Below are 24,084 nucleotides of genomic sequence, written 5' to 3'. Positions count from 1 at the left end.
TGCTGATGGAATCGTGCCAAGATTTGTGCATAGTTCATAATTACATTGTGCGCAAGGCATAATATATTACAATATATCTTTACCGAAATAATATGAAATCTTTCGCTACTACACACAAAAAAACAGAGGAAGAAGCAAAATGGCGACTTAAGTTACTTGAGTGGAAGTGAAAAGAAGTAGAGTAAAAGATAAGTGGTCGCGAGAAAGTCAAATTCTAAGTTCGAACTGGCCAACTTAGAAACATTTCGAGCATATCAAATTGATCCAAGCAAAATTAATACCACATAATATCAAATTGATCATAGTTTCATATCGTTTTTATACCCGTTACTCGTAGAGTAAAAGGGTATACTAGATTCGTGCAAAAGTATGTAACAGCTAGAAGGAAGCGTTTCCGACCCCATAAAGTATATATATTCTTGATCAGGGTCACTAGCCGAGTCGATCTAGCCATGTCCGTCTGTCCGTCTGTCCGTCTGTCCGTCTGTCCGTCTGTCCGTCTGTCTGTCCGTCTGTCTGTCTGTATGAACGCTGAGATCTCAGAAACTACAAAAGCTAGAAGGTTGAGATTTCCCACACATATTCTTTGGCTTCCTACGCAGCGCAAGTTTATTTTAGCCAAGCGCCACGCCCCCTCTAACGCCTACAATCGCCCACTAACGATTTTAAAATGGGTCCTGCGCCCACATCTTTAAAGATTTCCGAAAAGTATAAATGCAATTTTGTTGTGTATATTTATACCTATCGAAATGTAGAAGACATTTTTCAAATCGGACCATTCATTAAAAAGTTATACGCTTTATAAATTGTCAACATATATCTATCTCCCTCGCACTCCCTTTAGCTGAGTTACGATTATTAGTCGGGACACCAACCCGACACAGCGTTCGCACTCCCTTTAGCTGAGTGACGGGTATTAGATAGTCGGGACAACAACCCGACTATAGCGTTCTCTCTTGTTTTTTGGGTGTAGTCATTTAAAATATTTCACTTTTATACCCTAGTGCTCAAAAAATGATTACTGATAAATTAATTTTAAGGTTTAAACACAGAGAATACAACATTGACTTCTTCTTTTTAAAATACATCCGTTAAAAGGGTATAATCTAAGTTCTTTTTGGCGTGACTCACGCGGAAAGTCACATCCCCAACTCGATGCCGAAAATGTGGTTGATTACGGCAACCCGAGTATTTTTTGCATTGAAAATCTGGCTACGTATTCGCCATTTGTCGGCTGTTTGGGGAGGTGGAAGTTTTGGGGGCGCGATAGCGTGATTGAATGGGTCGCTGGACTTTGGAGCTATGACCCAAGTCCGGCTCGTATGCCACATAATGAGAGTTATGGCTAATGCATTCAGGGGTTGGCCATCGGTTGGCTTTTGGTCCAGACCACAGCACACTAACTTGATGGATTGCCAAGGGCGTAACCCCAACTGGACTTTTCCCTTTTTCCACCCAGATTCCTCCCCGGTCCCTTGTTGAATGGGCTTCTGAAATGAAACACTAAACTTGTGTCCAGATGCAGGTGCAGGTTTTCTCTATCGCGATTTGCATAGTTGAATGTCTGACTGAGTTCGAGAGGAGTTTTTCCTGGTCCTGCTCCTGTGGCCTTTTCATGTCCTTGCCTTGAACTGGCCCCAGAGCAAGGTGAAAGTCAAATGTCTCTTTCCACTGAGTCACTCAATAGCTGCTCACATTTCAAAGAATACCACAATAAATGTGGCTAGCCAGGTTGTTTTTTGTTGCTCATTTTTAATTTATTTAATGGTCTGCCAAGGGCTGCCGAATAAAAATTTAGGTGGTTAATCAGAGTCCTAGGGTAGGAAAGGGTTGTTAGAGGGAAGAGAGTTCTTTTCCAACATATGTTGCGATTTAATAGGACTTGCGAATTCGTTATGGAAGTCAGTTTGTATTTGTTTGGTTGGCAAATTGTTATTAATGTCATTTGTTTGTACTTAGAAGCCTTCTTTAAGGCAATGATATTTCACGAAATAGATTCTTGAATGTGCTCCATTAAATTGTTCTAGACCACACCTTTTTATAATTTCTTTCTGACCCATACCAATCAGTTCATTTCAGCCGTCTGTACTTTCTGTGTCCTGTTCAATCCAACAAAGTGAACTGGGCAATGTAAGTACCGCAAAGGCGGAATACCGAAGAGGACATCCTAGGAAGATATTGAATCGCATCAGGATAAGGGGGCTGCGAAAGCGAGACCAAAGAGCAGTTGAGTAAGCAAAAGAAGAATGCTGCTGAACAAGCAAAAATTTTATGACATTGCGAACAAGCTAGAGATGTGAGGCAAGGGAAAATGGTGCAACAAAAGGAGAAAAGAGGAAAACGACTGAAAAACGCAAACACAATTATAACAAGTGGCAGTGGGCAAAACCACCCTCCCTCCCGTTCCCCTCCCTCCCCCTTTCGAGTGTGTTGACCAACAATGTTGGTCACAACATGTACACACAGCCCATCCCGTCCCGTTTCCTCGTCCTCGGTCGTCCTTCCACTAACAAGAACTAATATTTGACAGCTGCCTCAGACCCGAAAAGCCGGGCGAAAAATATAAAAAAAAACGTAGAAGCAACGTTCAACGACTTTTGGCTGATTTCATAAAAGGTCAAACAGAGCGGGAAAAAAATAACAAAATGTCCATAGCTCCAACAACAAAAGTCAAGTAGCCAGCCGAGAGGAAGGGCAAGAAAAAAACCGAAATGAATTCTTAAAAAAATGCTAGCAACAAAAAGAAAACAATTTAGCATGCACAACACATGCTGCCGCTGCTCATTTTGGTAGAAACAAAGCGCACTCCCCTAGGTTCCCAGCCAACAATGATGAAAAAATAAAAAAAAGCACCAAAAAATAAAAACAAGAGAAATATAGGTTCGCAAAAAAAAACCATGGCGAAAAGCAATATTCAAACCTCTAGAGAAATGCACATATACACAGCATGCCACAACAATGTTGCAGGTACTCAGGTGATTGCAGCTGAATTAAATTACTATGCTAAAGCAATTAACATAAGAAAGTGGTTTCTAAAGAAAGCTGTAGATTAATTTTATAAAATTTAAATTCTAAAATAACTTTAATAATAATTATTATTATTATTTACTAAAATTTTTAACCCCACGAAGTTCAGAGAACCATTTGACCAGTTCATGGCCCAGCTAAGCGCTTTAAATAATTTATTTATTTCCCTTCTTAATCCCACCATTCCAGTCCAAGCACATCAGCTACGCCCACATTCAGAAACAACTAACTTAATGAACCATTCAAACATGCCCAAACAAACCAGAAAAAAAGGGAAAGCGGGTAACCCAAGCGCACATCAAACAATTCACAAAATTTAAGCGCACTTTCAGTTATTGTTATTTGAACCCTTTTTAAACCTAACCCACAACCACACATACACACACATCAACAAGTACAGTAGAAACCACCCTGTCATGGCCACTTTAATCAGCAAATGGAAAAAATTATATCATATATGCTGCGTAATAGAATTCTTAACAAATGTGCAGAAAAGAGGAAGAATAAATGCTGAATAATTTGAAAATGTATGCAAAATCTCCCAAATGAGCAGCCATCAGTGGCAGTTGTCCTTCTTATCAATGCTGACACTCGTCCTTGGCAAGAGTTTGAGCTTCCCTCGCCATCCTTGCTGGCATTTCCTTTGTTGTCGCTCCGAAAAAGAATCTAATTTGAAATAAATGAACTAAATATGCTTAACACGCGCGCTTCCACACACAAACGTTCCCGTGAGCCACCCATTGCACTCGGAAAAATAATGAATCATATGAGTACAAACGTTCTTAGCTCATATTTCTTATTTTAAAAAAGATTTTGTTTTTTATATTGCTAAAAAATTGTATATTAAATTATGAAACTAAAAAAAGTTTTAATAAAATATTTAACAAATTACCAAAAAAATTTTATTCTTGTAAAAAGTCTAGCAAAGGAATATTGCAGTTTTGTTAACATTCTAAAGTCTTTTCCATTCCATACATCCTGTGATTCTAACGCAGGACCTTAGCTACCGCTTTAAAACGGTACTAAAAGTTCTTAGTTTATGGTACTACACAAATTCGTCCAGAATTTTCTTTGAGTGTAGCAGGACTTCCACAATCCCCAACCCCTCCGCCAAAGTCCTGGCTTGGGAAAAGTCCTTGGCTCGCATCGACTGGTCTTTTTCTTTTTTCGGTGGGGTTGTTGCTCGACTGTTTTGTCTGGCGCATATGAAATAACTTTTCGTTAGGTTTTCACTTATTTTCCTCCATTCTTTGGCTCGGCAGCCGAAACAATTGTTGCCACAAAAAACCAACACACATCACTGCGAAAGGGTGGGGATTACGCCCACTGTAGTCACCATAAACGAATTTGCATGGAATTTTAATAAGGCCAACAAATATTTTTTAGTCCCTCGCATTCGTTTATTTTTTGGTTGCCTTTATTTGATATTTTTCGTCGCCATTTTGGTCTGTTTTGGTGCTGTGCTTTTTATATGTATGATGTGACTATATTTTTTGTGTAGCCATAGAAATAAGCATAAAAATGGAATTGTGATGACGGGCAATCAAAGAATTTAAATTTGTTTCAGTTGGCTGCCATGTTTGAGGAAAGGGTGATATATGTAAATATCAGTAAGAAAGTTTCGAATTATAAGCATTATACATCATTGTAGTTTTCATTGCTTTGCCAGGCAGCAGTGCTGCCATTTTGTCCTCTTTCCGGACAGATCTGTCCTTTTTTTAACGGCTTTATCCGGAAAAAATTTCAAACATCCCCTATCCGGAAATCTATCCTTTTTTCAAAAAAAAGGTTTTGAGTGTTATTTTTGCTAGTCGAAAGTGTATAAACCTGTTTTTATTTGCTAAAATGCCTTTTTAACCATCATTCTTACAGTTCGGCACTTAAAAAATAATTCTTTTTACAAATTATCAAAGAGATGTAAAGAAGTCGATGGATTTTCTTTATAGTAGGGGAGTGTAGGGTAATTTGACGAGTGGGGTAATGTGACGAACTCGTCGAATCTCATATATGACGTCACGTCAAAAATTCCAAATAAATGTAGTCGTCTCCCCTTATCGTGTCGACAATGTATTTACAGTAATATTAATAAGAAGTCCCGTAATTTGTTCGTGAGGTAATTTTCGCTAAAAATGTGGTGCGCAAACTAGCAAACCCATTCAATTTACTTGTGTTTCAGCAGTGCCAGAGAAAAGATGAGTGGAAAATAAAATCAGGCGAATATATGCACGTATACATGAGATCTTTATCAACAGTTTTTGGTACCTCGCGTTTGTTTCTTTTGCACCGTTTGAGAGTGACACCGTTTGTGCTCCAAGTCTACCTTGTAGGGTATCGTGACGAACTTTTTATAGGGTATTGTGACGAACTTTTTTTATTCAAGAATTTTAACTGTTATCGTTGATTATTTATAAATAAAATATAATAATACCAGATAACATTTACTGCTGCAGTTTTATTGTTGTTTTTAATAGTGACGTCAGTTTAATTTAATTTTAAAAAAATTTGCACTTTGACCATTTTTTTGTTTTGTAAGTTTGGGTATTATCTTATTACTTCTTTCTTTTCCTTATCGAAAATAACCTTTCCGTAAATAATATAAAAAAAATGTATTTTTTTGTTTGTAAAAAGGATGGTTTACACCAAACGCTGTGGGATTTGGCTACGTTAAAATTTCGAATCCAAATTTTTTTAGAAATATGCTCAGTAAATGTAAGTAACTTTCTGCTTTTACACTTTTAAAAAATATTGATTTTTGGAGAAGTTACATTAAAGAACAAATCGTTCGTCACATTACCCTACAACTTTTGAAAGTGCAAAAAAAGAAGGGTTCACGCCAAACGCTGTGGGATTTAGCTGCATTGGAATTTCGAATTTCGAATTTTACAGGGATATGCTCAGTAGATGTAAGCAACTTTCTGCGTTTACACTTTTGAAAAATATTGATTTTTAGAAAAGTTACATTCAAAAAACGAATCGTTCGTCACCTTACCCTACACTCCCCTACGATTTTTTCTGTAGCAAAAAAAAGAGGAAATCACTTTAAAAATTTCTTGATTTTTACTCTCTGCTTTTTTGTCAGAAAAAAAATTCAGATTTGAACGACTCTTTTTCGGGTTTGACGCAGATATTTAATTTTTTTGTATTACGAATATAGTTACTTGAAATGCATTAATTATTATAATAACTTTAGATTATTACGTATACGCACAAAAATTTACCATGGTAAAATGATCAAACAAAGAAGGTTGTGAGTCGGGCGCAGTAGATCATTACATAATTAAATTTTATTTAAAATCCATTTATATTAAGTAAATATATAACCCATTGGTAAAAACAGAAAAATGTAGGCACATTTACTTTTGTCCTTTTTTTTGTCCTTTTCTTAAATTTTTTGTCCTTTTTTTCCTGTTTTTTGAGGCTTATCTGTCCCGTTTTTCAAGCTGAGTGATGGCAGCACTGCCAGGCAGTAAATAAACATAACGTTAAATCGGATCAAAATTCGCAAGAACGCTTATGTAACGGAACATCAAGTGAAAGTCATAAAAAGGTTATGGCCACAGCAATAACATTAGCCATGGTAAGTCAGCAGCAAATAAAGAGCAGCACTTAATTCAAATTTATGGCCCATTTGTCTTGCAGCGTTTCTCTCGCAACCCATTTCAATCGCCCCCAAAAGTATGCCAAGCTTAATACTTAAAATCCAAAACTGATTAGGTGGCAAAAAAACAAGAAGTTTGAAGTTTTTCCAGCGGCTGTTGTGGCCGATGTTCGTTTGCAGCACGACATTAGCGACATGAACATAGCGAACAGACAATGCACAGAAGAAATATTATTATCAAAATTCGAACTGTCAAGATCCATATTTAAAAGTTTTTATTTTAATATTACTTTGAAGTTTAAGGAATGCCAATAATATAAAAATAGTCTAGAATTTATTCATACACCCAGAAAAAAATCCGTTCGAAACGTTCAAAAATCAAGCCCAAACGGGGTCAAAAAGTGCGTAAGCCCGTTTGTTGTCAGTTCATGAACGCTTGTTCATAAAAATTGAACGAAATATTTGGGATGCTTTGCGAACGAATGGGGTCACTTTTATAACATTTTGGGGTCAATTTGAGAACAAAAAGTTCATAAAAAAAAAACAAAAATAAACAAGATTTCTAGACTTGCCATTTGCTGTTTTTACTGTGCGCCTGGTAGAGATGTATTTAATATTCTTTTTTTAGTGGTTGAATTATTTGTAATACATGTTATATTTTAGAATTTGTTGTTGTCATATAATTTATTTATTATTAGAAGTACATATTAACATTTGAAATAATATTTTATAAAAACTTACGATTCACGACGTCCTCTCGCGGGCTCGAACCTGGGCTACTCTATGTCAAAGGCGGACGGTCTAACAGCTGGACCACGGAACCAATTTTTCAAGTACGGACAAACGGGGCACTAGACTTGCATGTTTTTCGGTCCGGGCAAGAAATAGTTTATGAACAGCGTTCGCAATTTCAGAACCATTGTTCATAATCTGACCACAATCGTTCAAAGCACAACACTTTTCTGTGACGCGTTCATAATTTTACCAAAAAGTTCATGATTTGACCCCGCGGCGTTCGTTTTTCATGAACAAAAAAAAGCGAACGGATTGTTCGTAAATCAAGAAAAATGTTCTTGATTTTTTTCGTTCTTTTTTTTCTGGGTGTAGAAAAGGAAATAGTTGTTAAGGGAAAGGTTTACATTTCTCTAGTTTCCAATATATTTTTTATCTTTTCATTTCGAAATGAAATGCTGGAAAATAGAATATCAAGGGTTTCCTTTCGGAAATAAATTATGGCTTCTGATGCATTGTCAACTCGTTAATTTTTTTCTCGCTGTGTACTTTTCTAGGCGCAGTTGCATCAGTTGCTGACCCATGGTTAGGGGTTGCGGTTCATTCGAGTGCAAAGCCAAAAAACTTGTTCTCTGCCGGCAGATGGACACTGGACATTGGGCACGGAGGACTCTGGTTCCTGTCGCTCTGCCGGCTGTGAGTCACCTAACAACTGCACAATGATGTTGTTCTCCCCGCTCGGCCCGCCCAACATGTCGGGCTAATAGTTTTCATTCAGGCTCATGCACTGCACATTGACCACAGAACCAGAAACGAACAGACCAGACCACTTCACTCTTCGCATTTGTCATTCGCTCTTTGGGTTCCCATTTTCTCGGCCATATTTCACCGAATAATTTTTGGCTGCACAACATTCGAGGGTTGTGGGAGAGACGTCCTAATACCCCCAAGTAAGTCAAGGGTAGTCACTCATAATTTTGCCTTTATTGACGACATGTTCCAAAACGAGTGTTGTTCCCCACTCTTGTGTCCATCTGCCGTTTGTTTTGAGTGGTTTTATCATAGTTTTCGAGTGCGTGTGCTACATCATTGTTGGAAACTTATCTGTAATAACTTCACCCTAATTTACTCGATTTATGTTCTGTTCCGGTCTGGATGTGATGTTTTAAAAATGCTTTATTTTCCTGCTGGCAAGAGCATTTTAATCATCCTCCATATCTTAAAATCAGTAAAACTAACGTTTATATACTAGGCAAATAAATTGGGTTTACTAATTTATGCTTGACAATCAATAAAGCATAATAAATGATTAATTTTATCTAATGTTTATTTTTGATAACCTATAAACAAATTGGTTTAATTTTAAATCTCACCCCAAGTCTATTTAAAATATTTAAATATTTTGGCAACATAACAGGTTAAGTATTTATATATTCATATCACTTTTTTAAACATATGTGTACAGCTTAAAATAGCATACCAAAAAATTATAGTGTATAGTTATGTAATTTTAAATTTAAATGTCTGCTAGTTATATAAATTAATGCCTATACCCACAAGCAAAATAGTTGTAAAAATAGTATAAATAGGTAACTCATTTACTCATTTGGAGTGCAAAGGGGAAATATATAAAAATGCCATCGTTTTGATCACACAGGAACACAAAATTAAACTTTGTGAAATTTCCACGAACCATTTCAAGTTTTCCGTGATATTTGGGTGCTCCTGAGTAAAAGTACCATACAAAATTATTTTCCATCACCTACAGGTTCCGCGGTATAGCTAAGAATACAAAAAACCGATGTTTGCCGACATTTTGAATTACGTGGCCTATATAATTGGACTAACCTTTATTATTTTCGGTAGGACCTGCTCTCAATACATCACGGCATTCCTAAAAAATAGTCCCCATTGTAAACCATCGCCCATGTCTTTGGAATTCGACGCCAAAGTTGAAAATCCCAAAATTGTAGAGATTTTTCTGATGGAAAAACAATTCTGAGGATTAAATCTTGAATGGAAGTAATTTTAACTATTCCTTGTATTTATTGTTCATTGTATGCTTTAATTTCGGTTTAAAGCGTTTTTATGAGGACATTTTATTGGATTTCTTATACTAATAAAACCGATTTTTTGATTTCATTATCTACTCCTAAATGTTGTCAAATTTTAAAAAAGTCAAGGCATCCTACAGAATGGGAGTAAACATTTACATTTCTCTATGAATGTTCAGTGAACGTATCTTAGTTTCTTAGTTTCTTAGTTCTAGAGGTTGCCATGACTTATTCAAAATTTGACAACATTTAGGAGTAGATAATGAAATCAAAAAATCGGTTTTATTAGTATAAGAAATCCAAAAAAATGTCCTCATAAAAACGCTTTAAACCGAAATTAAAGCATACAATGAACAATAAATACAAGGAATAGTTAAAATTACTTCCATTCAAGATTTAATCCTCAGAATTGTTTTTCCATCAAAAAAATCTCTACAATTTTGGGATTTTCAACTTTGGCGTCGAATTCCAAAGACATGGGCGATGGTTTACAATGGGGACTATTTTTTAGGAATGCCGTGATGTATTGAGAGCAGGTCCTACCGAAAATAATAAAGGTTAGTCCAATTATATAGGCCACGTAATTCAAAATGTCGGCAAACATCGGTTTTTTGTATTCTTAGCTATACCGCGAAACCTGTAGGTGATGGGACATAAGTTTGTATGGGACTTTTACTCAGGAGCACACAATTATCATGGAAAACTAGAAATGGTTCGTGGAAATTTTTGGCTGTGTACCTGTGTCATCAATCACTTTTGGAGGAGGCTAAATAAAACATGTAAATGCAAGCTGAGAGAACTTCTCTTTTCCTCTTTTCCATATCTTTCAAACATATATAATAAAGTTAGTTGAACAATTTTCACAAACACATTTTCGGCTCATTTTTGTTCAAACCAATTGCTGCAGCAGCTGGACAAACATGATAAGGATGGCCAGCATTCGATTTGTTGCACGCAAGTCGAGAAATTTCAGAAATAGTACAAAATAATTTGCACACACATATGTATGCACAGCATGCGTAAAGAAAATTCAATTCTGCAATTTACATTCGAACGAAAATTGATTTTTATCTTTTGTTCTCAGTAAATTGGTAAGAGGAAAAATTGCTTAGATTTGCATATTATAAAATGAACTTTAACTTTAGCAATGGCAATTGCTGATTGTTTTTGCCAACTGGGGTTTGCATCTTTATTTGTGAGGACCACTTTCTGGCCTTTAAACCGAAGTATAAAAATGTACATTCATTAAATGGGATCTTTATTAACCCGTTTCCAATAAATTTATCGACACTCAATTCTGAAAATTTTAACTAGAGCACCCGGGGAGGCCAAAAATGTGTAAAATAAAATGGATAAATTGAGATAGGCACCCGAATAGCACTTCTTTAGCATCACTCTTATTATGGGTTTTGTGTTCAAGGCTGCAGCTGCTGTCGCTTTGGTGGTGTCATGCAAAAACTCAATAAATTTTGCGCAAACGATTTATCATGAGCTTGATTACGAAAATGCAGACGCAATATTATACACACATACAATACATGTATAAGTATATATGGGTGCGAGCCCAATGGACACAGTTGCATGCATAAAATAATATGGCAATATTATAATAGACATTCAACAATGGATCCCCGTTTTGGCTGCCATTTTTCACATGTCAGGACATTGATTTGCAGTTGTTACACAAAATGGCGGCCGGGTACCGTTAGTAACCCACTAATGGATTGTTGCCAGTCCTTCTACTCTGCTTTTGTATGTGTGTGTCTATATGGGTTTTGGGTTCAAGAAAGGTTATAACTAAATTAGCATAAATTGCGGCATGAAAATGGCCTTCGATTATATACAAAGTGAAGTGTCGAGTAAATGTTTGAGAAGGCCCCTTATCACAATTGAACATTAACAGGTTTCGCTTTGATTTATGAATGACACTGGCAGGCTACTTTCGATTGAGTGGGTGGAATACAAATTAATAGATAAATATTTTATAATCGAATTGCGTTCGTGATTTGCATACTTCAAATGTCCTCAAGCAGATGTTAAGATATTTAAGCAACCTCCCGTTGAGGCTGGCTGTGCTTGAAAATTATTAACTGCACTTTGACGGAGGGCCCGTCGAAACATTTTCCATTAAATTTAATTTACTGCCAAGGCACCACACCTCCGTAGTCCTGACAGCACCTCATCCAGTGCATCTGTCAAAGAGCCTGCCAGGACCACCGAACGACATCCAAGTCCAAGTCCATGCACAGTAAATTAATTAACTTTATTGTCTGGGGCTGTCCGGTTCGTAATTTGATTAAACAGCTCTAACAGCATTCCCCATATATACATAAATGCACACGTACATACATATATTTCTAGAAACGTACATAGATTGCTTTATCAATTTGATGAGAACATTTATCATTTTTGGTTGCATTTTTGAATCGAAATTTTAAAGCCTGCCCATTCTAATTTAATAGACTTAAGCTAATGGAGTCTTCAGTGAACTCAGAGAAGAGACATAAAATTGTTTTTACAAAAATTGATTTGAATTGCTATATTAGGTGTTCTAAAGAATATAAAAGAAAAGAAAGAAAAGAGGAAAAAAAATAATGGAAAATAAATAAATGGTTATTCATCATTGTTATTCATTATCTTAAAATGCAATTAAAGTAATTTTTCTGTTTTATGACTCAATAATAGGAAGAGGATTTACGGAAATAAACAGCAATGAGCAGCAATATGAAGAACGAATTCAATAATTTAAGCACTTGAACCGAAAGGAGAATAAAAAAGGATGAGAATACGAATATTCACTAAAAATGTATTGCAATTTTCGCTGAGCTTTGCGTGTCTTTCTTACTGTCATGCCAAATTGAAAATGAAAAAATAATTCATAAAAACCCGAACAAATTTGAAAATGGTGTATAGATGGAGAAAGGTACTCTCTTTTAGGGGATTCCGAAGTTGGTAATGCAATTTGATTTCTTTTTGCTAACGAATTGCACTTTTTTCTTTTTTACAAATGGTTATCAGGAATTTCGCGTTTTAAAGATAGAAGGATAGGATAAAAAATGAAACGACAGCAATAAAATGGACCAAAATGCTCAATCAAAACTTTTAATGCATTTTTTATTAATGAGAGAAAAGAAGAAATAACACAAAGTTCAGTTTTGTGTTCCTGTGTAATTCATTGCAAATTTAGAAAGAACTATGTATGAGTAAATAAAATAAAAAAACTTTCCGAAGAAGAAATTGAAATGTGAGTCAATATTTTAATACTATAGACTTTATGATGAATAACAAATATATGTTTCCCGCAATTAAAAATATTATTAAGCATTGGGCCTTAAGGGACCGCAATGAAGGGCGATAAAATTATTAATGACTCTTTGCTTGCTTTTCTCTAAGTAAAATAAAGAGCCGCGCCGTTCTACAGAATTCATCATTTATTTCCGACTCTAGTCGATAAGAAAGGATTCTCAAGAGAATTTATGCGCCAATTACACATTCATACGGATGGTATATAAAACATATCCAATTCATAGAGGGCTCAGTTCAACATTGGTCGGCAATCAAAAAAGTTCAACATGAAAGTCCTGAACATAAACATAATGAAACTGGTGGTTCTTGCTATTCTGTACTGTATTCTAATTGTTGACCCGCCACTGCAAAATGAAACTAATAAATGGTGAATATTATACAATTAACAAGAAAGGAAGCTAGCTTCGGCCAGCCGAAGCTTATATACCCTTGCAGATCATTCCTATTAATTAACAAATCGCAAAAATGTTCAATTTTCTAATATTTTTCATTAATTTTCCGATCGTTCCTATGGCAGCTATATGATATAGTCGTCCGATTTTGATCAAATTAAAATTGAAATTTGGAAATATTTTAAAAGAGTCATATCCTAGAGAAGAAGATAATACAATAAAAACCAACGAAGCTAGAATTTATTTCCTATTACTTTTCCATTATATATAGTTGTCCGATTTTTTAAATATTTAATTCAAAATTCAGAAATATTTAAAAAATAACATTCCCAAAAGTAAAAGGTAATATTTCAAAAAACACCGAAGCAAGAATTTTTTTAACGTTTTCTTTTCCGATCCTTCCTATGGGAGCTATAAGATATAGTTGTCCGAACCGGTCGGTTCCGACATATATACTACCTGCAATAGAAAGAAAACTTTTGGGAAAGTTTCATCCCGATAGCTCAAAATCTGAGAGACTAGTTTGCGTAGAAACGGACGGACAGACGGACATGGCTAGATCGACTCGTCTAGTGATGCTGATCAAGAATATATATACTTTATGGGGTCGGAAACGTCTCCATCACTGCGTTGCAAACTTCTGACTGAAATCATAATACCCTCTGCAAGGGTATAACAAAACATAAGTGAACGTTAACTTAAAGTGGTTATTTTCATAAAATTCTAAGGTTGTAATAACAAATTTCTTTATTTTTCTACTCTTTTTCTAGTAACAAATTTACTTACACAATCCCAAATGTTGTTCACAAGATAACTAAGACCTCTTATATTCACAAAATGCCTAAACCATAACTGATTTCACAAAATGTATTTGCAAATTTAAACAAACAAAACCAATAACTAATGTAATCTATTTTCAAAACTTTAAACGCAAAATAAAACAAACACGCATAAGAAAGCACAAAAAATATAAAACTTTTAATTGATTTTGTTATTTGGTGAAGGAGGATAACACTAGTTTACAAAATAATATTCTTGGTGTGCTCCCCAGCAATTGATGGCAAATTCTGTTAGTGCTGGACCCCTAGATCACAAAAATAGCACTTATTTTTTTTTCGATCGCACAGTTTTTTTTTAAAGATTTTTTAAAGTTCGAAATGTTAAATTTCGGACTTTTTTCAATTTTCTTCTTATATCTCGGCAGATATCCACGCGGTTGGGCCAGTTTTAGTTTTATTTTAAAGTCAATAGATCAGAGCTTAACTTTGCCATACAGATCAATACGATTGGATGAGTAATGGCAGCGCAGAAGCTCGACAAAGATTAAAAATGTGTTTTTTGGTCGTCTGTAAGTCGGCTGTATATATCGTAAAAACTCGAAATAAATTCGTTGAAAAATCATAATGGGTACAAACTTAAAGTTTACATCCTACCGAATAAAACAAGCCGGATATGGCCCAAATCCATGGAAAATTGGATTTATGGTGGATTTTTAAAGTTCGGATTTTTCCACTTTTTTCGGTTGACAGAGTCCAAATTTAAGATTTATCATAGGCGGCGACATGTAAACAAAAATGAGTGGTGACGGCAGCCTGGTCAAAAAATAGCTAAATTTAAAAGCTAGAAAATTATAAAATAAATTTAATTTCTGAAAATTCCTTTAAAAATATAAAATTGCTTGCGTTATGACTGTGAGTATTTTTAACTAAGTACTATCCATTTGGATAGTTCATTCTTATGAAAAAAGTAACCTTAATTAAAAAATTAAATTCATTTTAATAATTTTCTAGCTTTTAAATATCTGATTTAGCTATTTAGTGACCCGGCTGCCAACACCAATTATTTTTGATTACATGTCGCCGCCTATGATAAATCTTAAATTTGGACTCTGTCAACGGAAAAAAGTCTAAAAATCCGATCTTTAAAAATCCACCATAAATCCAGTTTTCCATGGATTTGGGCCATATCCGGCTTGTTTTATTCGGTAGGATGTAAACTTTAAGTTTGTACCCATTATGATTTTTCAACGGATTTATTTCGAGTTTTTACGATATATACAGCCGACTTACAGACGACCAAAAAACACATTTTTCATCTTTGTCGAGCTTCTGCGCTGCCATTACTCATCCAATCGTATTGATCTGTATGGCAAAGTTAAGCTCTGATCTATTGACTTTAAAATAAAACTAAAACTGGCCCAACCGAGTGGATATCTGCCGAGATATAAGAAGAAATTCGAAAAAAGTCAGAAATTTAACATTTCAAACTTTAAAAAATCTTAAAAAAAAAACTGTGCCATCGAAAAAAAATTTAGTGCTATTTTTGTGATCTAGGGGTCCAAATCTAACAGATTTTGCCATCAATTGCTGGGGAGCATTTCGGCTGTAAACTAGTGTAATAGATCAGGACATAATTAATTTGAAATGAATGCTGACAGCTCATTTAAAACACTCTGCGGTAATTTAAACCTATGCGCACTGGCGAAGCCGATCACAAATTTTTCCAAAAATACGTTTGTTTTTTTTAAAGAAAGTGACTTTATGCCGAAGTTTCAAAGAATTTGACCTTGTAGTCTCTTTTACCACATTTTTTCAAAGTTAAAAATTCTCAAATATTAAAATAAATAAATAAAATCCAGAAGTTTGAGATACCTAATGATAAAGCGTTTGACTTCATCACGAAACTTTTTAAAGTAATTATTTTCAACAAGTACAAAATATATTAAAGCTCGTATGACTTGTTTCCAAAGTAGTACCGTGCTTTTCAAGTGATTAAGCGTGTCATCCCCAAAAGAAGTCATTACTTCAAAAATAAATTCTTTGACTAATTTACTAACATTGCTCATCGCCGACTCGATGCAGGTTTGCCTTGGTTTTCGGAAATCGTTTTCTTTTAAAATTTTCTTTTTTCTTTTTTTATATGCATGGCCTAATTTCGTTATACAAAAAATAAAAATGTTGCATTTAAGCTTTCAATATATAAATTAACGGCACATGAAGTAATCAATACACAGAGAAAATTGTCAAAAGTTTTACGTGCAAAATAAGGGGTGAAACATTTTAAAAAGTAAAACGTTTCATACAAATTTATTTTACTTTGCATTTTTAAAACGATTCATTTTTATTTTTAAAACGTTTTTATATGAAAACGGCACCTAAAACGTTGCATAATTTTCTCTGTGTATTTTTGGAAATCCACAGTATACATTAATAAATAAAATAAAATGTGTAATACAAATTTATCATTATACCCGTTACTCGTAGAGTAAAAGGGTAGAAAGAAGCGTTTCCGACCCTATGAAGTGTATGTAGGGTCACTAGCCGAGTCGATCTAGCCATGTCCGTCTGTCCGTCCGTCTGTCTGTCTGTCTGTCTGTCTGTCTGTCTGTCTGTCTGTCAGTCCGTATGAACAATGAGATCTCGGAAACTACAAAAGCTAGAAAGTGAGATTACCCACACATATTCTTGGGCAGCGCAAGTTTATTTCAGCCGAGCGCCACGCCCCCTCCAATGCTCATAACCGCCCACTAACGATTTTAAAATGTGTCTGGCGCCAAGACCTTTAAATATTTTCGAGAAGTATAAATGCAATTTGTTGTGTATATTTATACCTATCGAAATGTAGAAGACATTTTTCAAATCGGACCATTCATTAAAAAGTTATGCGCAATCAAAATGTTATATATCCATCTCCCTCGCACTCCCTTTAGCTGAGTGACGGGTATTAGATAGTCGGGACACCCACCCGACTATAGCGTTCTCTCTTGTTTTTAAATAATGTTGTCAAATGCTAACTTTCTTTCATTAAGATTGTTTTGCTTTAACAAAGTTCAAATTAAATGTTGAAAATTTAAAAGTATTATTTTAAGTGTTGTTATTAGATTCTCTGTTCTCTTATTAGCTTCTCTAACAATTATTATACCCGTTACTCGTAGAGTAAAAGGGTATACTAGATTCGTGCAAAAGTATGTAACAGCTAGAAGGAAGCGTTTCCGACCCCATAAAGTATATATATTCTTGATCAGGGTCACTAGCCGAGTCGATCTAGCCATGTCCGTCTGTCCGTCTGTCTGTCTGTCTGTCTGTCTGTCTGTCTGTCTGTCCGTCTGTCCGTCTGTATGAACGCTGAGATCTCAGAAACTACAAAAGCTAGAAGGTTGAGATTTCCCACACATATTCATTGGCTTCCTACGCAGCGCAAGTTTATTTTAGCCGAGCGCCACGCCCCCTCTAACGCCCACAATCGCCCACTAACGATTTTAAAATGGGTCCTGCGCCCACATCTTTAAAGATTTCCGAGAAGTATAAATGCAATTTTGTTGTGTATATTTATACCTATCGAAATGTAGAAGACATTTTTCAAATCGGACCATTCATTAAAAAGTTATACGCAATCAAAAATTATATATCTATCTCCCTCGCACTCCCTTTAGCTGAGTTACGATTATTAGTCGGGACACCAACCCGACACAGCGTTCGCACTCCCTTTAGCTGAGTGACGGGTATTAGATAGTCGGGACAACAACCCGACTATAGCGTTCTCTCTTGTTTTTCTTTGGATCAATCCATCCAGTCTGACAAATGCAAATCAAATCTAAGTCAAAGAACCATCGTAAAAAAACCAGTTTGAAGGCTTTCAGCACGGACTGTGACGTATTTTTTATACCCGCTACTCGTAGAGAAAAGGGTATATTATCTGGTATCTGCACAGATTTTTTAACAGTTAAAACGCGATTTTGTTATGTTCATCAATACCACTAATTAAAAAAATGTAAGCAAAGAATGGAACAGCTGCTAGATGGAGCGCTTTCAGAAAGTCGCTTTGCTGCGTGCATATCTCCGTTCTTCTCGTCCATTTTTTAGCTGAGTATCAGGTATTTTATAGTCGATGCACTCAACTGTAGCAGTCTCTCTTGTTTTTATACTCAAACGCTTGTCAATCTAACGCGATTAGCAGAAACGAGTTCTAAATTTCTTCAGAAGAGGCGCTTACTGCCGAGTTCAAGTGCAATTAAATGCAGCTAATTGAACCTGAAATCTGAGAGACATATGTAGAACCGAGACGGTGGGAATTTCACATTCAGCGTAGGGCAATACCACACGTTAAATCAATAATGCGGTTTTGCCCGATCCGCAAAAACAAAAACACTGATAAGAAGCGATCGAGGCAAGTCGGCAGAGTATAAAAGCAGATGAATTCGACTGGTTAAGACATCAGTTCAGTTTGCACTTCTGTTCTAGCTACTTCAAAGATGAAATTTCTTTCGGTTGCCTTCCTGCTCGGCCTTTTGGCTCTGACCAGCGGTAAATATGGGCTTTAATAAATTAATTATACCAGTCTAGTAATAATAATAATATTCCTCTAATTAGCCACCCCTCTGAACCCGGGAAATGTCATTATCAATGGAGACTGCCGTGTTTGCAACGTTCATGGCGGAAAATAAGATGGATATTGATGGAAAATAATGCTACGGAACCCACTTCGGCTATTAAAATGGACTTACAAACAGATCAATAAATAATTTCTTATCAATTTTTAATTGGACTACTTGAAATATAAAATTCCCACGCTAATCTCTATGACTGCTGTAATACAAATTTCGATTTAATCTCTGACCTAATTCCGTAGACGATTATACACTCAAATGAACATCTGTCGTCGGGACATTAACATATCATTTCATTAATGCCTGGAACAGTTTGGCATTATTCCATTTATATTCAAGGCCCAAATGGTTGGCTGATTTGGCTGGGAATGCGAGCCTGCGAATGCAGTTCATTGATTTGTTGTAAAACTGTTGCATAATTTCATTCATTTGCTGTCGCCGCATTGCTGGGTGCTTTATTGTCTGGATTAAGGAACATAATGTACACTTAATATGCACATAACTGTTATGTTAATGCGCCAGCGAGACCACACCCCCGGTATTTCTCTTCTCATCGAGTGCCGATTTTCCGTTTTCCCCCATGGTATTTGCATTGATTTATTAGCATTTTCCCAGAGCTGAAAATATGGTGCTTTTTAAAGTTTTCGTTTACTCTTCCCCACACGTTATTTAATACCTTTTGAAAATTGATAATAATGAATATGATATTCTCATTAAAAACTCAGCGTTCAGGGTAATGATATTGGTTTTAATTTCGTCGTTGTCGAAAACTGTAATTTGATGATGTTCAGATAATTTGGGCATTGAAATAAGTAACGGTTATAAGCCCCAATTTCATTAATTTTTCGTTGATGGAAACAATAGAGAATAATTGGTGCTTTTACTAAGAGTTAAACAGAAAGTTGGCTTCATGACTTGGTCATTAAATTAATACCAGATAGGTGTTTAGCCAATAATAATTGTAACCCAAATTAAAACTAATATTGGTTTTAAAATATTCGGTGAACTCTAATAAACAGTTACAAAGACTGTAATTAACAGAGCTAAAGATTCTACAATAATAAATTATTTTTACTCACAAATATCTACATACGGGGAATGATTTTTTCAATTGTATAATTTAAATACGAGACCTTTAAAAGTCCATGAAGCTTACCTGCAATAAAAATAAAGAAAATATATATTAGAGTGATGAGAATATCATTAAGTTGCTACAATATCTGACTTTTTTTTTATATACATATATTAGAGTTTTTCACTCGCTTCAATTGATTCACTCTGCAATTTTGAATGCAGATTTATGTCCCAGAAGCGCCAATAATCAAAATGCATTTTTTTGACTCTACAATTTTTTTTTTTTTTTGGCAACCAAACAGAAATTTCTTTTCACTTTTGCCTCAAACAGAATCACAAAGGAAGCCGTGGTGATGGGGGGCATCATCATCAGCCAACATGAGCTAGAGAGCGAAATAATTTCAGAACCCAAAGAAGCCCAATGCGCATAATTTAACTGAAGAGCCAACGTGCACTGATAAAAAAAAAAGTTTAATTTCAAAATTGTGATTAAGGAAAAAATACTTATATTACATTTTAACAAATATTTCAAAAGGTTCAATGCAAAGTCAAGCGACCTTTTAAATAAGCCGGATATGATGGTATGGTGAAATATTTTTTTCCAGTGTGGTGTGCTGTTGTGGGAGTGTCAGAAGTTAGGGCGTTGACTGCATTTCATTTTGAGTTTTCGACAGCCAGCAAAATGGCAGCATGCTGTGCGGCTGAAAGCCGCAGAAAGGCACTGAAAAGGAGGGTGAGGAGTTTGGGATCGGGGGATATAGCTGGGCCATCTCAACTTCACTTCCCGCGGTGTGTGTGTATGGGTGGGTGGGTGATTGGGTGTGCTTTATCGCATAATCTCGGCCCCTGGGCCTTGGCATCATTTTGGTGATTTTTCTCCTGGTTTCTTTGCAACTGTATGGCCCGATAATGATGTTAATGATGGGTTCGCTGATCTGCTGCATACCTTTTGGCAGTCTGTGGAAACTGTATGCGAAAAGCATTTCGGGAACTCAAAGAAACTTTTTTGTATTTTTAAATATGGATCACAATGTTTTTATCCCTTGTATGTTTGTGCACTTGGGGGTCCTTTTTTGTCTTCCCTTTAGCATAACGTAACGTATATAGGAAAGCTCCCCAGAGTATGCTATAAACATTTTATTGTAACAACTCGTTCAACGTTAAAGACAAAACACTTAAAACGACAGCAGAAAAAGCAAAACAAAACAGAGGAGAGCAAAGAAAACTTTTGCAAACCACATCACAACCCTCCTGTTGGCCAACCCGCTTTTTCCAACCTTTTCCACTGCTGTTTAGCATAAAATTTACTGCACCAAGAAGCATTTGAACGTTGGCCGTGCCCGTAAATCCTACTAATCAAATTTATTACCCATATACAGGCAGACCAACCGCAAGCTATGCCTCTTCCTCGCTCCCTCTCTCTCTAAAGTCCCCTCTTTCTCTTTCCCCTTTGAACTTAGTACCGTGTCTGGCCACTTCAAATGCCTTGGCAATATGCATATTAAATTTAATTAGAGAGACGGGTAAACATAAATTCATCCACAGGAAAACAGAGTCGAGAATGACCAGACTTCAAAGGCAGCTTGGAGCTTTTAGCAGGAAATTTGAAATGATATTGAGTGCACCTTTTCTAAAGTACCTACCAAATAAATATATACCTATCTATATAATATATACTATACTATACTAAATATTGGAACATTCATTTTTATAAACATTTAATTTATTGGATATTAAAAAAATATTACCTTCAATTTTTATTTTTTATTTTATTATTCAATAAAAAAATGTATTTTAATGTTTGCAATCCAAAGCCTAAATACACCACTCTATAATATTAAACTAATCGTTTTGTGCAGAAATGGCTGAAAAGCTAAGATATTCCTGAAAATTAATTGCAGCCCAAAAGACCCAAAACGATGGTGGCTTTTTTGGCTAATTATACCCGTTACTCGTAGAGTAAAAGGGTATACTAGATTCGTGCAAAAGTATGTAACAGCTAGAAGGAAGCGTTTCCGACCCCATAAAGTATATATATTCTTGATCAGGGTCACTAGCCGAGTCGATCTAGCCATGTCCGTCTGTCCGTCTGTCTGTCTGTCTGTCTGTCTGTCTGTCTGTCTGTCCGTCTGTCCGTCTGTATGAACGCTGAGATCTCAGAAACTACAAAAGCTAGAAGGTTGAGATTTCCCACACATATTCATTGGCTTCCTACGCAGCGCAAGTTTATTTTAGCCGAGCGCCACGCCCCCTCTAACGCCCACAATCGCCCACTAACGATTTTAAAATGGGTCCTGCGCCCACATCTTTAAAGATTTCCGAGAAGTATAAATGCAATTTTGTTGTGTATATTTATACCTATCGAAATGTAGAAGACATTTTTCAAATCGGACCATTCATTAAAAAGTTATACGCAATCAAAAATTATATATCTATCTCCCTCGCACTCCCTTTAGCTGAGTTACGATTATTAGTCGGGACACCAACCCGACACAGCGTTCGCACTCCCTTTAGCTGAGTGACGGGTATTAGATAGTCGGGACAACAACCCGACTATAGCGTTCTCTCTTGTTTTGATTATTTTACTGCAGCGTTTGGTGTGTGGGGTCCCACGTTAATTGCCTTACAGGCCCACAAACTGGCTAACACACACACACAAATATACTCGTGCCCAACAATTTGTTGTGTGCACTCAATTTAAATGGAGTTCGGTCCCAGTTTGGGGGATACTCTGATAGAATTTTTGCTCATTTTATGCTCTTTCCGGAGTTGCCATGAATGTGACATTAATGAGCTCTTAGCTTATCCCACAGGCAAAAGGCTCTGGAGCTCCTGGCCACACAAGCTTTATGGCTATAATTTGTCCTTGAATTCGAGTAGGGGGTGGCAGTCGGAGGAAGAGCGTGAGTATGTTCATAATTAAATTGTTATTTGGCTAAAGAATATGGCCCTAAAACTGCCTGTTCATTTGAAGGTTATAAAAGGTCGCCCCGAACTCCCGATATTACCACTTATGTGGGTTTCAATGGGCGGGATTAAAAAATTACGTTTACGGCTAAATGAAATCCCCTTTTGTGTGTGGTCATGGCAACCTCTGTTACCCACTATTCGGTGGCCATTCAAAGTGGCTTTTTCGCCCAGGTTCAACAAAAAGGCTCTGGACTGGCTAGTAAAAGTTTTTAATTTCCCTCACCATAATTCGTGCTACATAAGTCAGCTCAAAAGTGAACTCTATAAACTTGGAATTAATTCCATTAACAGCATTTCCCCAAGGATTTTCGTGAAAGTCCCTTTTACTTGAAGGAGAATGAAGATCGTATATAACTTGATTGCTTATTATTTGACTGTAGGGAGAAAGTTCCACAAGCATATCATTAACGGCGGTCAGGAGATTATTAACTTAATCGAGAGACCTAAAACTTAATGTGGATTAAATAAATCTTATTAATAAACTGACATGTCAATGTCACATGTCAATCTATGGTAAAATGGATATATAATGGAAAAATAATACAATAAAATAAAATATTTAAGAAAATGGTATTTTATTTTTAATTAATTAATGAATTTAATAACGAAAGAAAACCAAAATATTAAAAACACACAAATAAATAACAATACAAACTAATTTTTGATGAGCGGGTCATTAAAGCCGCCAAATCTCATTAAAGTCTTATCGCACACCCCCGAGTTCCCCAAGCCGCCCAATTTGCAGTGCCAGATTGAGATTTATATGCCTCATGGAGTGCATCCCATAAATCTCGATCCCAGGCCCACACTTACATGCTCGTTTGATGTCAACCTTAAATGTTTGAGAAGAGAGGAGGTTAAATGCCACAAAACACCTCAATGTATCTATGATGAGCCGACATGCCGCCAATCGGTGCCGCATTTTGGGCGGCATAATGAAGTTGCATTCACCAGGGCGTTACGCAATCAACAAAAATATATACACACGACCCCAGACACACGGTGATTTTATCTAAATCAATTCAATGAAAGCTCCAGCCAAATGCAGGCAGCCAGATATGCAGACAGGCAGAAGGAAGTAACGTCCCGCATGGGTTTCTGGATGATGATGATGACGACGATGCTGGCAAACAGAGCTAAAAATACACAGAACTCGAAACTGGGAGCTGGGAATTTGGAATACTGAAATACTGGAATACGAAATACGGAACCCTCCCCTCGAAAGGCAAACACAATAACAGAGTCAGACTGCGATAAGAGAAACAGAAACTCAAATTAAATTAAAATCTTTCAGTTTCAATTACGAGTTTTTGTGTGCGCCACTCCAGTTCCAGCATACAAAACACAAATTGCATTCAAAATGCATTAAAAGCAATTTGCACGAAAAATTTACATAAAATCCAGGAGGGAGACAGAGACGGAGACAGGGAAAAAGAAGGAGACAGAGACAGTTACTGAGACTGCAACAGCGACAGTACAAAATTATATTGCTATCAATTATAATGGCAATGACAAAACGCAAATGCAACACAAGGTGAAGTTGAA

At 36.0% G+C, this 24,084-nt stretch overlaps 2 protein-coding genes across 4 annotated transcripts in view; one reads left to right on the top strand and one right to left on the bottom strand.

The window, feature by feature from the left end:
* Positions 1-24,084, bottom strand: part of Sema1a (semaphorin 1a) — a 146,790-nt gene that overhangs the window by 75,413 nt on the left and 47,293 nt on the right. The window lies entirely within an intron of this gene.
* On the top strand, positions 18,346-18,682 carry LOC108066991 (bomanin Short 3-like). The gene is made up of 2 exons (XM_017155806.3): positions 18,346-18,412; positions 18,479-18,682. Exons 1-2 carry the CDS (start codon positions 18,361-18,363, stop codon positions 18,550-18,552), a joined length of 126 nt encoding a protein of 41 aa, XP_017011295.1. The 5' UTR covers positions 18,346-18,360; the 3' UTR covers positions 18,553-18,682.

This window comes from Drosophila takahashii, chromosome 2L (genome assembly GCF_030179915.1).
Source record: "Drosophila takahashii strain IR98-3 E-12201 chromosome 2L, DtakHiC1v2, whole genome shotgun sequence".
Classification (NCBI taxonomy): Eukaryota; Metazoa; Arthropoda; class Insecta; order Diptera; family Drosophilidae; genus Drosophila; species Drosophila takahashii.
This window is presented reverse-complemented; position numbering and strand designations above follow the sequence as displayed.